Source organism: Solea solea, chromosome 3, assembly GCF_958295425.1.
Source record: "Solea solea chromosome 3, fSolSol10.1, whole genome shotgun sequence".
NCBI classification, from domain to species: domain Eukaryota; kingdom Metazoa; phylum Chordata; class Actinopteri; order Pleuronectiformes; family Soleidae; genus Solea; species Solea solea.
This window is the reverse complement of record NC_081136.1, coordinates 16,718,155-16,736,191: the sequence shown is the minus strand read 5'-3', so window position 1 is coordinate 16,736,191 and position 18,037 is coordinate 16,718,155. Positions and strand designations below refer to the sequence as shown.

The following is an 18,037-nucleotide window of genomic DNA, read 5'->3' as shown; positions in this document are numbered from 1 at the left end:
AATACCTTATTATATATCATATTTTATTACTTGTCTGTAGCCAACCCTGCTGTTGTAACAAGTGAATTTCCCCAATGTGGGATCAATAAAGTCTGATCTAATCTCAAACAGTTTAAATCATGCAAAAGAACCGTATGAGTTGTGATCATATTTAGTGTTAATGTTACCAATGCTTTTTGCACCGCGGTGAGAAAAGAATATTTCACGATCAGAGACTTTCTGTCCATTTCCATCTTCGCGAATATGCACATATTAGAGATGACACTCGAGTGTGTTGTGCAAGAGAATAAACCAGCTCAGGTTTTCGCAAGAGCTTTTCAAGCCCAGTTTAAAATGTAACAAAAACTGGTTGTTCATGGGGGGTTCCACTGAGCAGACACATCACAGCACTCATGTGACTCATTTTACATTGACTTTGGCCTGATACTTGTTCTGAGCCAATGTATGATCCCAGGTATTCGACGAGCATTTCTGAATGTTTGTGCTGCTCTATTGTGACCTGTAATTCTACTCGAAGCAGGTCCGTCCCATGACATTTCTTTGCATTTGCCCTGCTACACAGATTTTTGCAATGTGAACTATTTTTGGTATAATCTCTTTCTTGTTGAAGAAACAGTTGCTGAGATACTAATAAAACAAGCATGCAGCGAAAGGAAAAGCAATTATTCCTGCAAAATAAAGAACTTGTCCCTCAAATTAACTGCTGCCAGAATCCCAATCGTGCTCCATTTAATTATACTTTTTAATCCACAGTGCTGTACCCCATTAATCCCCCCCCCCCCTTTTTTCTGTTTGGACAAGACAGACAGAAGGGCTTTTAGCAAATCTTTTTTTTATGCTGTGTTGCAAAAAAACCTCCCATTCTCTATAATTTCTTACCGCTTTATCTTATCTCGACATTCTGCTTGTGCTGACACACTTACAAATTACATTTCCCATCATGACGGCCCTCAAAATATTAAGTTGTTCACAAGAAAGATTTTAATTTGTTAATTTTACACAACGGCAATATAGAGCAGTGAGTGCCATTACAGTTGGTCGTTCTCATGCATCGCTAAATCAGTCCATTTCATATACCATAAATACATGGTATATTTTGATTAAATGATTTTTGATTAAATGACTGTGCGTTAACTTAAATAACGAGAGTCTGGAGTTCTTAACTTAACAATCACCCCACAATGGTAACAGAGAAATTAGTGGACTCTCAACTCCTGGCACTGCCAAACTCTACTGACCTTGGAGCCACAATATCTTGTGCAGCTTTAATCCACAAATTCCAAGAATCCAAACTTTTCACACCTGCCCGAACCAATGAAAACCATTAAAAAAATCTACTTTATTGCACTTTGTGGAGGGCTAACAAGCACTAATCCCACCGTCAAGCCATGGCTGCATGAGTTGTTATGAAAGTGCATGTGCAGTACCTTCTGCTAGTGCTCACCGCAAGCAAATAACAGTCAACGTACGCTCGTAGACAGCAGACCACGTTTCAGAATAACAGTAGCCGAAAAATGCTTAGAAAATTAGGTATAAAGCTAATAGAACCCCCACAGATGAGCCCTCAGATGAGGCTTGACTCAGCTTAGCTTGGCTTGGCTGTAACATGTCACACTCTTCCTATGTGTAGGGAGAGCCAGGACTTCCAGGGCTGCCTGGACTCCCAGGGATAAAGGTAAATGCTCGCTGTTTTTACCCCCCACCGGTCATTCTCCCAGTGTTGTCCCTGTCCATCCGCTTCAGCCTGTCTGCAGCAGAGTCCAAATGCAAAACGCAAAAGCTGACCCTTCATCAATGTCTTATGTATGACGCATTTTCTGCCGGCAGTAGCAGAGGCGCAATAATACCTACACGTCCAACACAGGAGAAAGTAGAGAGCTTAGGCAAAGTGACAAGGCCGAACAGTTGATGCTTTTGATCTGAGAAGTGGGCAAGAAAAGGGACTCATTAAGGTTTGGGAACCACATAAGCCGGGTTTCCACCGAGTGGAACAGTTTGGTTTGGTACAGCACGGCACATAGTCCCTTGCGATTGGTTCTTCAGTTGACGTCTCGTTGAGACAAACAGCTGATGGATGTCTTCAGTTGTTGCCTGTTGTGTTGTCTTCTGCTGTTGCACCAGTCATGCTACAAATCTCGCTGACGCGGCCGTCAGACACAGCCCACAACCCGTCTTCCAAGTAACTGTAGCTACTGTTCTCAGTCGATAAACAAGCCTGACCCAGGGCTTTACCATTCCAAAAAGTACCGTACTGTACCAAACCGAACCACACAGTGATGGAGACACAGCAATAGAGGTCTATGAGTTAATGATCAGACCACTGCATTCATGGAAAAGGCCTCACTTCACTCCAGTCTACTTGATCTGGAAGTGACATCAAGTTGCTGAGTGTGTGAAAACGACTTTTTTACCAATTAAAGAAAGTTAGATTTTTAAGGAGCTTTTTTTTCTTTCTTTTTTTTTTTACTGCACATGGAGAAATTAAACAACATATTATAATCTTCCACTTAAAGAATAGCGCTCACCTCTTTACACTCATTAGCTTGAAGTTATAACATGTTGAATGCTCAAACAAGCATGATGAGATGTTGTTGTTGACGTTGGTCATTCTTCTTCTGAATGTGCATGTATTTTTTTTTTCATTTTATATTTTTTATTCTCCTGTTTCACTTAAGAGACTGAATGCTTGATGGAGCCTAACAATCATTTTTGCTAACGTTAGCACTCGTGGGTTCCAAGCTCGGCTCGCTGCACATTCTTTGCCGCTTATCCAATCAAAATGTGGACGTTTGAGAAGCCAGAGTTCATTACCAAATCCAAAGGCTTCCAGAGTTTCTGCACTATGGGGAGGGGAAACTCTGATTGCAGATGATTAAGTCATATATTCCAATCACTATTACATGAAATGCAAATCAAATCAAATGGAGCATCACACCTCATGCTGTAAGCTCACCTCTCCTAAAGGGAAAATGCAAATGAAACAATGTTTTGAATCTTCTAATGAGGTCACAGGTTACATCTACTCAGGCTATGATTTGTTACTGCAGTCAAATCAAGGTGCAGATCTGCATCCCGTGTGTGTGTGTGTGATCCATGCATGTGTCCCCGAGCGTAAGTCTGTGTGCACTTGCAAGTGTGTGAGCATGCATATTGTTTCAAATACGTTTGCCCGTGCATCTTAGTGTTTTACCATTCAGTAACTGCAGGTGGAGGTAGTGAGGCAACCAAAAAATACAGAGAGGGAAATTTTGTAATGTTTGCTGATTTAAGTTTTTTTGTGTTTTTTTTCTAGGGTGAGCCTGGATTCCTAGGCCCCCAGGGAGAACCAGGACTTCCAGGCCTCCCAGGGACTAAGGTATGGTTGTTTTTCCACAGTGACTCCTGGAATCCTGTTTGTCGGACCCTTTACACCTTGCATTAGAATGTCTTATCTGTGATCAGATAACATTCGTTAAGCGCTTCACCACATGCATTTACACGTGGTATTAACATGCGTCTCCGGTGTCCACATCAAGATCCGATCACGGTTATCCCCCCCAACACTTTCATGTTAGCTGTGTTCAAAGCCACCAACATATTTCTGCTCCTGTAGTTGTTGTAAGACACACTGGTGATTCATCAGAGATGCATCGAATTGGATAGAACATTTGTTTTCAAAACAAATATTAATGCCAGTTGTAAAGGGGGCCGCAGTGTTCTATCTGACAATAGTATTGAAGAGCTTTCCTAGGCTATTATTAGAGGTGTGAATCTTTAAGAATCCCACAATTTGATATGATTCCGATTCCTAAAAATAAATTTTAGATTCAAAAGATTTACAATTCACAGTCATTTTTTGATATATATAAATAGAGCTGCTAATTTGGGAGTCTACTCTGGAAAGTAGAAATCAGTGTAGTGTAATAGTGGAATAAGTATAAAAGTAGCTTCTATAGTTGGAAAAAGGCAATGTCATTTTACATTTATTTAAGTTAAACTTAAACTAAAGTGTCCTGGGTATAACCTGAAAAAGTTACGAGGATATACCGTGGCTCAATTCTACTCATAAAACTGAAAGTCTTTGTTTTCTATGTCACTATAAGGATGCAGATCTTTTGAAATGAAATGGCTATGCTGGAAGTTCTTAATCGATTTAGAAACTTTGAAGATAAGAATCACGATTTTCTTACATGAATCAAACTTCTAATTATTATAACATCCCATCACTGAGTTTGTGGTTTTATTATCAGTGATCATCACTGCACTCATGTCGAAATATCACATGGAAGTGGTCAGAATGAGCCAAAACCTTCTCCCTTTGAGCCATGATATTATCAAAGGGTGGAGCCAGCAGTAATAAACCATGAATATCTGCATCATCTGGTTGTCTCTGCTCCATTGATAATTAAGATTTTTTAATCTTGCATTGTCGTCTTAAATATGTATGTTGTATCTGTATATGTTGTATGATGTATGAATAATGACCCACTTGGTTTTGAGCATCAGTAGTCAGTCATCAACTGTATGGGCTCTGAGTTATACCACATCCCCATCTATTGGCTCTCTTCAGTCACTTCACCTTAAGAGAGTTAAAAAAAAGGAATACCAGACAGCAGCGGCTTTTTTTTGTTTGTCAAATATTAAACTTAGCGAGACTTGAACATGTCTACCAGGAAGTGCAGAGGCCGATTCACCATATAAATCTGTTGAGTAAGCAAACTCAGCAGACGGGGCGGGAAGCTCTTGTGGTATAGATTCTTCAGTTGTGTCAATACTGCAAAACATTAAGGAACATGAACATGCGAGTATCTGCACTTTTCCTTGATAACGCATGTGACAGGAGAACTACAGTCACACATTCGAATTAAAACTTAAAGTTAATTGTTATTATTTAACCTATTTATTCAAAAATGTAGTGTCTACAAACAGCTTGAAAAATTACAGCGCTAGAAGTAGAGATAAATAAAGTAAAACAAAACAAAATAAATCAAAACCAGCAAGGTTATTAAACAAAAAATGTTGTCATTATTATTCTTTAGGCCTCTCCCTACTTTTTCCATGATGCATATCTGCATATTTCACAACTTCCATTTATCTGGGCTTGGTACCAGCACTAGGAGTATGCTGGATGTTGGGGTCAATTTTAGAATGTCTAATGGGAAACAATGGGGATTGGGTACTTTGTTGAGAGGTACTCCAGATCTGAGGAGATTCAGATATGTCGGGATTTCAACCAGCAAACCTCTGCTTACAAGCCAAATCCCCAAAACAAGGAAATTAAATACTATAAGAATTTTGGTCTGCATTACAGTTGCAAATTTTTGTCCAATAGCATGTGTTTCATGTTAGAATGAAAAAAAAAGACATTTCTATATATCTTTATTTAATTTACATGTATCAACATTCTTTCTCTCTTTTGTTTAGGGTGAGCGAGGTGATCATGGGCCACCAGGAAAGGGTGAGCGAGGAGAAATCGGCCCTTTCGGACCAAAGGTCAGTGATTAATGTGCATGTGTATTCTCCTATAGCAGCCCTTTCACCCATGTGGGTGATTGTTTTTTGCTGCCACCTAGAGTGTCAGTGGTCAAAGCACAGTAAGTAAAAGTGCGTTCCCAAAAGCTTGGCTTTGTTCAATCTATCCAATAAGAAATTGGGTCAACAAAGAGAGCTGGTTAAACAGTTATGGTCTGTAAGGCTTTTTTCACCCTGGGGCCTGTGTAAAGTAAACCACGTATAAATGAGTTTACCAGTGTTTATGTCTGGCACTGAAACAGCAGCGACAGCTTCAACTCCAGTGTAAACTTGGACAACCCAGAGATCCATTTCATATCTGATGAGAATCCCCAAAAGTGAAAACTCTACTTCATCAAGGCCAGAGTTCAAATAAACACTTCTACACTGCTTGTCAGTATTCTGGTATATTAAAAGCTGCTTAATCTAGTGAGGCTGACTGTGTTGCTGTCTCAGGAGGAGTATGAGTATGAATTTTTTCCTTTGACAAATAATGATTTATTCATTGTTTATACCACATATTCTTTGCTTTCGTTTGTTTTTTTTTTTCAGTATGTTGCCTGAATCCCTCGTTAATTATGTCTTTCTTTTTTCATGGCAGGGTTCACAAGGAGAGGCTGGTACACCTGGTTTTAAAGGGTCAAAGGTGAGCACGACAAATGTGTTTTCTTTAAAAATGTCTTGCACTTTTTTATTTGCAGAAATGATAAACATCTGACATCTTAGATTGTTTTGTAGTTTTAACCAATTACCATTTAACCAGTTGTAGTCATTGAGGCAGCGTCTGTGGAGCAATGGGAGTTGGGTGCCTTGCTCAGGGGGAACCCCAGCCCTTTGACCTGGTGGGGACTCTTGGCGGCAACCCGATTACAAACCGAGTTCCCTTACATTACATTACCACTTGGCTATGGGTTTCAGATTTATTTCAAGCGTTTGTTTTTCTTTCTTAATACTGGGCTATTTCTTATGCAAAAATAGATCAATTAAGTCAAATTTCCACAATCAATGTTGCTGATAAAAAGTGATGTCATACAGTTTGTAGTTGTTATACATTGTCATAACAGCAGCTTTGGAAAACATTTATTTTCCTTCTTAAATCAGGGTGAGACTGGAGATAAAGGAGATTTGGGAGCCGCTGGCCTGAAGGTAAATATCAAATTTCTTTAATGATTTCTTTGATGATTTCATTATATGTTACATGATGATTAATATTTAACAGCGAAAACGTGTAGCTGTGCAGTTACTCCTGTTGCCACAAAATTACCACAAGGTGGCAGCACTTTGTCTGTCTCTGGGTCTTGCATTTAAAATATGTATCTTTAAATGTCCCGACTGGGCTTTCTGCTTCTTATTTGCTCTCCATTGAATCAAAGGGAGGGAATTCTGGTTTCAGGTGGTTTAGTTAGTAGCATGATTCCAATCACAATTAAAATGACATGCAAATCAAATCAAATGGAGCATCACACTTCATACTGTAAGTTCACTCAAAAGTTAATGTGCAAATGATTTTTTTTTTAAAAATCAATTAAGAATCTTAAACCTGGTTTTTGCACATGCTCCAGTGTTCACTGATGAGCTCCGAGCTCCGAAGTTTAGTTGTTACATCTATTAAGGTTCATAACAGGGAGTCAATGAATGTAAATATACATTTCTCATTTGTTTCTTTATTTCATTATGATAATTCATATTTACAGTGCATATACTCCAATATCCACGCATTACCACAAGGGGGCAGCATTCAATCCGGATCCGGGTCTCATAATTGGAAGTGTGTAGTATGTGTATTAAATGTGTTGTGTTGATGTTGATCAGGGGCCTCCTGGGCAGAAAGGCGACCAAGGGGTGACAGAAATCATCGACTACAACGGAAACATTCAGGAGGCTTTACAGGTCAGATGATGAAACCTTTATCTGCAGGGGTATTTGTTGTGTTTGCCAATATTTGAGCTGAATTACTGAATTAATAACATTTAAATGCAGAATTGACTGCTCTTTATATATATATATATATATATATATATATATATATATATATATATATGTGTGTGTGTGTATATATGATTACTGGATGATTACCTCCTCATACATGTACACTATATGGACAAAAGTATTTGGATGCATGACTATTGCACCAACAGGGAATTTAATGACATATTCAAATACATATACAGTACTTTAATATGGAGTTGATCCCCCTTTTACTGCTATAACAGCTTCCAGACTTCTTGGAATTTCCTCAATATTTTAAAGTGTTTCTATGGGAAGTGGTTTTATGGGTCTGGGTTGGCCAGTCAACAATCTTGTCTTATCCTCAGTTTCCCCTCAGTTGTGAAATATCTTCATTCTTGTCTTTGTCACGTGCCCACTAGTGACACTTGGTCCTGTTAGCATATCTGTTAGCAAAGATGGCGGACACTGTTTACATTCTGGGAATGAGGTCCCGTCCCCCCTACGAGTGGGTCTAAAAAGTGCAGAATTAGCGTTGCAGTTTCATGCCTCGGACCAAGGCTCAGACCAAGTGTCACTGGTGGGCACGTAACAAAAAAAAGAATGAAGATATTTCTTGACTCAGGGGAAACTGAGGTTGGGAAGCACAATTTTTCAAAAATACTACCCCTATTCTAGTAGTACAAAGCTAAATGCAAATTGGCAAAGTATGACTTTAAGATTATCCTTCACTGTAAATAAGCGGCCTAGCCAAAAGCCTGAAAAACAGCCCCATACCATTATCCCTCCTCCAGCACAGTGCAGTCAGATACAGTAACTGAAGTCAGTTCACTCGTCACCTGCCAACCACGGACTCGCCCATGTGACTGAGAGACAGAGAAGCATGATTCAGTATTGGTGAGCTTTACACCACTGCATCTGACACTTGGTACTGGACTTGGTGATGTGAGGCTTGTGTGCAGCAGCTCAACCATGGAAATCTATTCCACAGTTCTTGTGCTTACATTAATGTCGTGGAAGCTCGGAACTCTTCTCCTGTGGAATCAGCAGAGTGATGGCGACTTTTACGCACATACGCCTTAGCAGTCCCTCTGTGATTTTATGTGGTCTTACTCCTTGTGGCGGAGCTGCTGTTGTTCCTTAACACTTCCACTTTCTAATAATATAACTTACAGTTGACTGTGGAATATACAACAGGGTTGCAAAGGTCTTATTGCAAAGGTGGCATCTCAGTACCACGCTTGAAGTCACTGTGCTCTTCAGATCAACCCAATTTGTTTTCCAAATGGAGACTGCATGGCTCGGTGCTTGAGTTTATACACCTGTTGCGACAGGTCTGGTTGAAACACTTTAATTAACAGGTGTGGCCAAATACTTTTGTCCATATAATGTAGCTCCAATTAATATTTCAATAGTTTACAGTTTGTCTTCTTACATTTTTTTCAATGAGTCCAAATATGAGCTTTTAAATCTTTCTTTATAAATGAAGCTAAACATTTTATTGCATTTCCGTTTAAATTGTATATTAGCTCAGTTTAATCACTTTCTATGTTTTTGGTTGATAAGAACGTGTCTGATTTCTACATATATAAATAGGTGAGCAACTATTTTACTTTTTCATGAAGGACTCATTTCGAGGGTGTATTTGAAAATGTGCTGGCACAGAGGTTTTGTTATCTGTGTGACTTATCTCTCATCTCCTCCCCATTTCCACTCCTTTGGTCCACTGCAGAAGATTACCTCTATTACAGTAACGGTAAATAGGCTCTGTGTATTCTATGCATTGTGTCATCTCCACAAGTGATTCATCTTTGTTCCTCGCATGGACTCAACTCAACTCAACCCCAGTCCCCTGGTTTGCACTGCGCTGCTTTATTTGTGCACCCTGTGACACAACATGTGATGCAACATTTCATGCTTCATCAATGTATGAATAGAAATACTCCCACACGTCCATTTCACTTCAACGTTTAGAAACAAAGAACACTTGCACACATTTTATGTAAGTCTTCTTTAAATCCTTACACCATCAACTGACATGTGGAAACAAGAGGCAAGTCTGGGCTTATCCAATTTAACAACAGGTTTGAGTAAATTACTGTGTGCGACGCGCCCTCAGACTTATAACATAATTGCCCACACAAACAAATATTTGACAGTGTTATCCTGCTATAACCTGCTGGTCAAGACAGATATCAGTACATACAGGTCAAGGACAAGGACACAACCAATTCATTCATGTGTGTTTGTGTGTGTAAAAAAGCTGGTCTTATTTATATACAGTATATAGATATATATATATATATATAACTTGAGTGGAACATTTATTTGTGCCCCATGAGTTGGCACTGCATTTATATTTCAAAGTGATAAAAGTCTAAATGGCTTTGTGCTGTTGGGAAAATTAACTAAATTGCATCTGTACAATTAAGAAATTTAAATTGATGAAAAATGTCCCCAGTATCTAATCGTTTCATCAGCATGTTTGGAAATGAGCTTTAGAAGTCTGACAGCAAGTGTAGCTGTGAGTGTATAATAAATAAGTTTCACCTTTTGACTGCGGTTGCATGAGGTTTTGCACGATTATCAACACTGACTTGACTGAACACTCTTGTCTGCAGGGACTTGACAAAAGGCTCAACCTTAAAAAATCTCTGCCTGCTTAAGTCTCTGATATCTTAAGAATAGTTAGCCTTTTGCTGTTGAAAACGTGTGTTGATCATCCACTGCTGCCTCCACCATTTATCTTTAGTACCAATGTAGTTGCATATTCCAACACTTAAATGTATATATTAGATTATAAACAATTCACTTATTTTTTTGTATACTGTTTGTACACTGTATTGGTACTTATTTATTAATTTCTTGTATATTTGACACAACATACATTATTCTTATTGTGTATGAGGTTTAATCTTTTTTTCTTGTTATATATTTTTCTTAGTATATTGTACCTTAGTTGATATCTTAGTATAGTGTGTGAATCTGTTATTTTCTGTTCTTGGTTGGCGTAGCTGTCACAAAAGCAATTCTGTGAAATCCTTTGTTCAGCATTGGAATTTATGCTGCATTCTAGTGCAACTCCAAAAAAAAACAAAAAAAACTGGACAACTTAAAATGGGGACTGTATGAGATGTATGGCTACCTTGGCTAACAGCTATGTTATCACGGCAGTGTTGATAATATGTCAGTACCTCATACCTCCACACCATAAAAATCCTGTCCAGTCCCTTTAAGTTTTTTCAGCTATAGAAGCTGTAAATCCTGTGTGCAAAACAAACTGCACACTCACTTTTAAGCTGTGTTATTATGTTTGTTTGTAGGCTATACAACTGGTATTTATTGTATTGTATATTGACAAATAACATTGTTGACAAACATCCTTGTTTACTTAAGTTCAGACACATCTGATCATTGACTTACATTGTATGGATGTCTTGCTCTCCATCTGTCATGTGGCTTAGAGCTAATGTATTTGTTGCTACTTGATAACTTGCATCCTAATATCATAATGCATAATTCCTTCAGCGATATAAGTGAATATTTGTGTTTCCACTTGGTGAAATCTTAAATAAGTAAATCGCCTTCTGTGTATGTTGACGCCTAAATGATTTGGCTGACATGTTTGACATCAGCATGTGTCTTTTAGTTGAGCTTCTTGGTAACTGGTTACTGACTGCTAACATTTTGCACTGCTTGTGGATCATCTGAGTGTGATACGTAAGCTGTGTTGTTGGCAGTGTTTTCTTTACCCATTATCAAATTCAGCTGATTATGTAGAGCTATACTGAACTGTAGTTTTTATGTTTAATAAGTGTGAAAAAAAAAGAAATCTATGTGTGTGTGCAGGGTCCTGCTGGGCCTCCAGGGCCAATTGGACCACAGGGTATAAAGGTATAATAATACTTTTTTTTCTCTCTAGATATTTTCTTTGTTTTGGTGTGTTTAAAAGGTCACAAATCAGTTAGCACTTGCATCACATCATGTTTGGTAAAGAAATTCTCTTTTGTTACAGGGGGATCGTGGTATGCCTGGTCTCCCTGGACTCGATGGAGAGCGAGTAAGTTGGTCTTTTATGTCTTTCATTTTAGTCAGTATTAGTACATTTATATATTGTATATATATATTTATTGTTTCACTCTTTATTTAATAATCTTATAAATGAAGTGAGAAGCAGGGTTCCCATGGGTCTTTGAAATCCTTGAAGGTTTGTGCATTTGAAAAAAAAAATCATGGCCCTTTTTTTTGAAGGTTTTTGAAAATTGCCCAAAATAGACATGATGCTTGAATTCTTTGCAAATGCAGAGTGTGCTGCAAATCAATAAAAGTGGACGCCATGGACTTCCATCTTAAGCTGTGTCAGCACATTCGGTCTTTTAATTTGAAAGAATTGGTCCTGGAAAATCATTGAAAAGTCCTTGAATTTGATGTCAACCACGGTGTGGGAACCCTGGAGAAGTAGAAGTTCATTTTCCTATTGACCTCCATTTTCAAGGACCTCTTTTAGCAACCAGTGGCCGTTGCCCTCTGGTGGTTATTCAATATATGTTTATTTACACATTGGTGTCCTCAGCTTAGGGTTAGGGTGACCAGTGATGATCAATGTCCAAGGACTAGGGTAGGGTATGTCCATCCTCAACTGCAATCCAATATGAACACTTAATTCAGCTTCTGTTGACTTTGTTCAATGTTTTTTTTGTTTTTTAACAATTACATGTTGGAAACTTTTTCATGAATACCAACAACAATGGGTATTTTTTTAAAACCTAAAGCCTTTTTACTTCCTTCTCTCAGGGCTACAAAGGTTCAAAGGGAGACATGGGGATGCCTGGAGCTTCAGGGGACAAAGGAACAACTGGTTTACCTGGGCTCCCTGTAAGAATTGTACTCTACCTTTAAAAACAGCAAAAAACAAATACCTGACAGGTGGTTACAAGGAATGTTCAACCCTCTCTTGAGATGACAACAGCACTGTAAAGATTTTGCTTATTCTCAGGGTATCAATGGAGCCAAAGGTGAAAAGGGAGATTTAGGGCTACCTGGTCCTCAGGGTTCTTCAGTAAGTTACAATTAAGATTCAGCTTTCACCGTTTTCAGTCACTTTGAAATATAATAAAAACCTTCTTTTTTTTTTTTTATATATTATAATGTAATAATAATAAACTGTATATATTACAGATCATTGGCCCTCCAGGGCCATCAGGGCCTCATGGACCACCAGGACCCATGGTGAGTTTTTAAAGCATTAAAACATCTCATCAGAGGATATTGCCCTTTTAAATTGCTTATGGCCAGCCTATTCAAATGGTGGCCCGTGGGCCACATGTGGACCAAAAGTGGCCCAGCCTGTGGTTCCACTAGAAAATACTTTTTACTGATACCTACATACATTCCCACAGTAGCAGTGACCATGAATACAGCACTCCTGATAGGTTTGATAGCATTGATAGTTACTTTTGTATTCTTTTAAAGGCACTTTGAGATGGTTGGGGGTAGTGTATGATGTGCACTATACAGGATGCCTAGCCCCGAAGCCTCATTAAAACACCTGAATTCTGTACTTAACCGGTGTGGCCAAATACGTTTGTCCATTAGAAGCAAAGATAAACAAATGCTGTTGCTAATGTTGTGCACCTTTTTGATTTTATGCAGTCAAATATGACAAACACATTTATTTTTATGCACTTTGAGGTGTGACCAAAATAGTATTACTGCTAGTACCTCAGATTCTATTCAGGTGTACGTATTGTATTATTTTCTAATGCACATTGCGATGTACCTTACATACATTTGTGCTGGTTTAAAATGTGTCATCCCCTTCTTACTAGCTACAGAAATTGTCTGGCTCAGCTAAATTTCTTGGTTTGAAAATGTGGCCCAACTGATTTTGTAGCCCTAGCGTTTGGTAACATACTGAGAAGCTGAAAGAATGTGTCATCACATATTGGCTAATGATCTTAATCTCCTTGTAGCTGGGTTGGTTTTGTTAGTTTTGGTGCAGGAACCAAAACAGGCACAAATTACTTGGATAAACAAATGAATTATTAATTCATCCACAGTTGACACTGGGATCTTGTATTTTCTCACAGTTTCTCATGTGCTGAAAGACAAAACTAAGAATGTGTCTGGGGTTATTCAGCACAAATCTTTCAAATCTTCCTCATGAATAATTGTAGCCCAGCACCCGTTTGTTGTCTATGTGATTCCACAGTGCTGTCGCCCAGTTTTCACTCTCACAACTGAAAAACAAACACACCTGCATTCCTGTGGGAAATTTCCTGGTGCTGCACCTGCTCTACTTGTTCTGGCACATTGACAGTGCTTCAGTAGTTTTTATTTTTGTTTTGTCTTGTATAGTTTGTGTAGTAGAAAGTAACATAATTATACATTATAAACTGACTGATCACCAGACCAGGTGATTGAAAAAATAATAATAATAATACTCTTTCTGTCTGATGTTTTTTAGGGACCCCATGGTTTCCCAGGACCAAAGGTAAATTTTAATCAGAGAAGGGCACAATCAAGTCAAGTTATCTGTAAATTAACAAAGAGACACTTTCATTTCAGGTTTTTCATGCATAGAACAAATCTTGTAAATCTAGTTTCATGAACAGATGAGACTGTATTTTCTTTCACACAGGAAGACTTTTTCACTTAATTTTAGCGCTGCACCGATCAACATTTCTTTGTTTTTGCTCAAGAGGGGGCAGTAATGAGTTTGAAATCATTATAACGCAACATATTTATGATGCAGAATAAAACTATTTTTAAATAAATATAAAATTAAGTCAATAATAACATTGAACCAAACAAGCTTATCAGGGCCAGCCCAAGCCTTTATGGGGCCCTAAGCTAAATTTGATTCAGGGGTCCCCCCCCCCTTCCACCATCTATCACCTACTGGCAGTTGTGCCTCGGCCACACACACTGTGTTTGAAGGAAGAGGAGTTTGACACCTCTCTGCCAATAGGAGTCTCTCAATCAAAACAATATATACAACAGATCTGGTTGAAAGACATTCAGAGGAGGAGGAGCTTCTTGGCAGAACATGCAGCAAATGGCAATGAATTGTCAGAGTAGACAGATTCACACAATAAAATGAAAAACCTAAAGACAACACTTTGGCTAACTCGTAAGTGCTGGATATTCCATGCCATTAAAAGGCAACCAAATATGGATCTCTTGTGACAACCCCACAAGACCCCAACACTGGGGTCTTGTTGGTCACTACTGGGTCACTACACTTACTTCAAACTAATATAGCCATTGTTGGTTCGGTTTCATGTTTTTTTTTCCATGTGGTTACTAATAATTGTGACAGACAGACAGACAGACAGATAGATAGTTAGATAGTTTTGCAGCCACATCTACATCTAAGGGGAATTGGAGATTAGAAATCATGGACTAAATGGAGTCACAGCAGATGTAGCACAGACATGCAAAGACCTACAGGGAAAACTACAGAGAGACTGACAGAGCGGTGTTAGGAGGCCAAGTCCTGAGGTGCAACTGCAGGTACAGCAACTGTGTCACGTCTGCTTCTATCCCCCCTTGTTCCCAGGGTGAAGCCGGGCTACATGGTGTGAAGGGTATAAGAGGGGAGCCAGGACACAAAGGCGATCGTGGACCTTTGGGTCTCCCTGTAAGTGCAGACATAAGACGTCTCCAACCAATTTCCCTTGTCCTCAGTGTCTTCACACATCCATGGAAAGAAATCCCTCATGTCGTAATTTAGCCCTGTCAGATTGTGTTGTTGTGTGTTAGTGTATACCAGCCATTCCCACACTTTGAAATCTGGAAATCCTCCTGAGGTCCACCCAAACCTTAAATCATGACTCTGATCAACACACAAAACTATGATCGATAATTCCCAACTGAAACAATCACTCAATTAATCAATTACTAAATTAATTGTCAACAATTTTGATCATCTTTTTTATTATTAAAACAAGTTTTCACATATTTCAGCTTTTTAAATGTGTTTCTTTGCTCCATATCACAAAGAAATCATTAAAACTAAATCATTTTGGTTTGTGGACAAAACATGACATTTGAGAACATCATCATTTACAGGTTTCAGGAACGCAGATCAACATTTTTCAACATTTTATGGAACAAACCATTACTCGATTAATCTAGAGAATAATCGACAGATTAATCGATGATGAAAAATAAACGTTAGTTGCAGCCCTACAACATTGTGCTCACTCTGCTGGACTAGGCTGCTGCTATAGCAGGTCAGATAAAAGAAAAATAACACATGATTTAAACGCTTTGTTTTTTGAAGTATTTCTTCAAATCTATCATGGAAAACTGGAAATGGAAAACACATTTCTTTCTCGGCCCATCTGCAGTATCCATATACCCATGAGCACACGTTGGGAATGGCTGGTGTATACATTTCCGTGTATGTCTGAGGAAGTGTGTGTGTGTGTCTATTGCCAGCTACATTTTCTGTCCTCATGTCCATTTGCTTGGGCTGACTACTTCACTGTAACACACAGTGTGATTTAGTTGTTGTGTGAACCCTGCCATCAACCTGTCCTAATAACAGTGTTCATCTGGTACTAATCCCACCTTGTTCATGTCACTCATACCTCCATAACCACACAGGGAGCCTCCGGCTTGGACGGCAAGCCCGGAATTAGGGTGAGTGTCATGTGACCAAGGGGGGGGCTTCACCACCCGACTTTTTTTTCACTTCTCTCCCTCACATTTTCCACACAGTCCTCCGTTTTTGACTCAAATTTGTTTTCACTCATATCACCTCATTTTATTGTGTTTGAAAAGAGATATGTGCAGTTTCTTTTCAAGGTAGAGTATGCAGGAATTGTTACAAAGCAAAGTCACCTGGGCTACAATGGCATGCCGTGGGCCTAAGCATGTAATTGCTTTTCATAGAGTTGATTTACACCACCATGGTGGCAGGATATAGCTTTGCAGATAAAGTGGCCCATTGAGGATGAATGACAGAGATAATTCTTGGATTAATCTATTGGGGTTTTTTTGTTAGGGAAATGTTATGCATACTCTACCTTTAACGTTTTAGCCAGTTTTCATGAACAGGTCACACTGAGCGTAGTCAACAGAATAGCAACCATACGTAAAACAGTGTTACAGCAGACATTTCCAGGCTCCTGTTTGTCCTGTGTTGCATTAACTCAGCATTAACACACACTCATACATTAACTGTCAGCAGTGTCATAACTGTTCTGTGTGGCCAATGTAGCAGCTGTAACTCTGTGTACTGGTTGTACAGTACATGAGGAATACTCAATATGTATGTATTTGCAAAACATGATCACTTTTCCATTTGCTGTTTGTTTTGGAAAATCCACTTTGAAAGAGCTGTCCCTGTCCGATGACACAAACCCACCGTAACGACATGTCTCTTTGCAGGGCATGGATGGACCTACAGGTCCAGCTGGTCCTGCTGGGCCAAAGGGTGACATAGTAAGACGGACATTTATCTTTGACCTTTGATTTCACTGTGGAGACAAGACATGCATTCACATGATTGTGTGATTTAGTATCACTTCTTTTCCAAAGTGGATCATGTATAAAACACTCATCTGTTTCTGTTAGGGTGAGAAAGGAGCACAGGGCGAGCCAGGGCCAAGGGGACCTTATGGACTTCCTGTAAGTTGTTTTTTGTTGTTTGATGTATAATAAAGGCTTGTCATTGTCCAAATGTTATTGAATCAGTAGCCATTAGATTTGTACTTTTCCTGAAGACTGGCAAGCAGTAGTGATGTCACCCATTGGAATCTAGTGGACAACACTAGCTGTCAGTCTCACTGGTATCCACTTAAATGTGCTGTGCTTTATCATCTACAGTATTTTGCTCTAAATGGGAACTTCCTTTATAGTATTACAGAATCATGTGCTTCTGAAGAACACCTAAACTAGTGATTGAGACCATTAACGCCTCCAATTAGTGGCTGGCTCTGTCGCCTCACAGCATGAAATTTGCTACTTTGAATCCCAGTTTAACCGAGGGCCTCTGTGAGGAGTTTGCATGTGGGGGATAAAGCGATAGACAATGAGTGAGTGAGAACTCCTCAGGAAATTTTTTATAAATCATGATGTTATAAATCAAGTAAAAGCTAGGCTCAATTTCCCATGAACTTCCATTCAAACTGGAGGCTCTCTTGTTACTTCAGGATTGGCCTCATCTCACTAGCTATGATTAATTCTCATCCAAGAGGCTTCTTTAGTTTGAATAAACTGAATCTAAACCTGAAAGTCAAGTTGCTACTGATTCAGTGACATTTGGTTAATATAAATCTCATCAGATCACAATGACTGTTTGCAGGCATCTTTTCTAGATTTTCCTTTAAGCGGAAATCAATAATCCTTTCTGTGTTTGGAGGAGCTTTCATGTTCTCCAAACAGGATCTTGGGGATCAATTCTGACTCATTTAAACTTGAGAGTCAGCACTGTCAAAATGTGTTGTCATTTTGCACTTTCAGAAAAAATAGTATTCACTAAATATTGCCGAGAATCACTCTCTGCAAAGATGATTTAAGTACACAGATTTCTACCCTCCATCGCTATAGTTTTGTATGATTTTTTTTTTCGTGTGCTGACTGTTGTTTG

The 18,037-nt window shown here is 38.9% G+C and overlaps 1 protein-coding gene across 1 annotated transcript in view; it reads left to right on the top strand.

The window, feature by feature from the left end:
* Window positions 1–18,037, top strand: part of LOC131455969 (collagen alpha-1(XXV) chain) — a 180,945-nt gene that overhangs the window by 151,552 nt on the left and 11,356 nt on the right. The window contains exons 17-33 of the mRNA XM_058623895.1: window positions 1,631–1,675; window positions 3,293–3,355; window positions 5,404–5,472; window positions 6,092–6,136; window positions 6,592–6,636; window positions 7,303–7,380; window positions 9,170–9,193; window positions 11,287–11,331; window positions 11,453–11,497; window positions 12,232–12,312; window positions 12,434–12,496; window positions 12,616–12,666; window positions 13,904–13,930; window positions 14,999–15,079; window positions 16,051–16,086; window positions 16,837–16,890; window positions 17,023–17,076. Of these exons, the coding sequence (XP_058479878.1) occupies window positions 1,631–1,675; window positions 3,293–3,355; window positions 5,404–5,472; window positions 6,092–6,136; window positions 6,592–6,636; window positions 7,303–7,380; window positions 9,170–9,193; window positions 11,287–11,331; window positions 11,453–11,497; window positions 12,232–12,312; window positions 12,434–12,496; window positions 12,616–12,666; window positions 13,904–13,930; window positions 14,999–15,079; window positions 16,051–16,086; window positions 16,837–16,890; window positions 17,023–17,076 (906 nt within the window). The remainder of the gene's footprint in view (window positions 1–1,630; window positions 1,676–3,292; window positions 3,356–5,403; window positions 5,473–6,091; window positions 6,137–6,591; window positions 6,637–7,302; window positions 7,381–9,169; window positions 9,194–11,286; window positions 11,332–11,452; window positions 11,498–12,231; window positions 12,313–12,433; window positions 12,497–12,615; window positions 12,667–13,903; window positions 13,931–14,998; window positions 15,080–16,050; window positions 16,087–16,836; window positions 16,891–17,022; window positions 17,077–18,037) is intronic.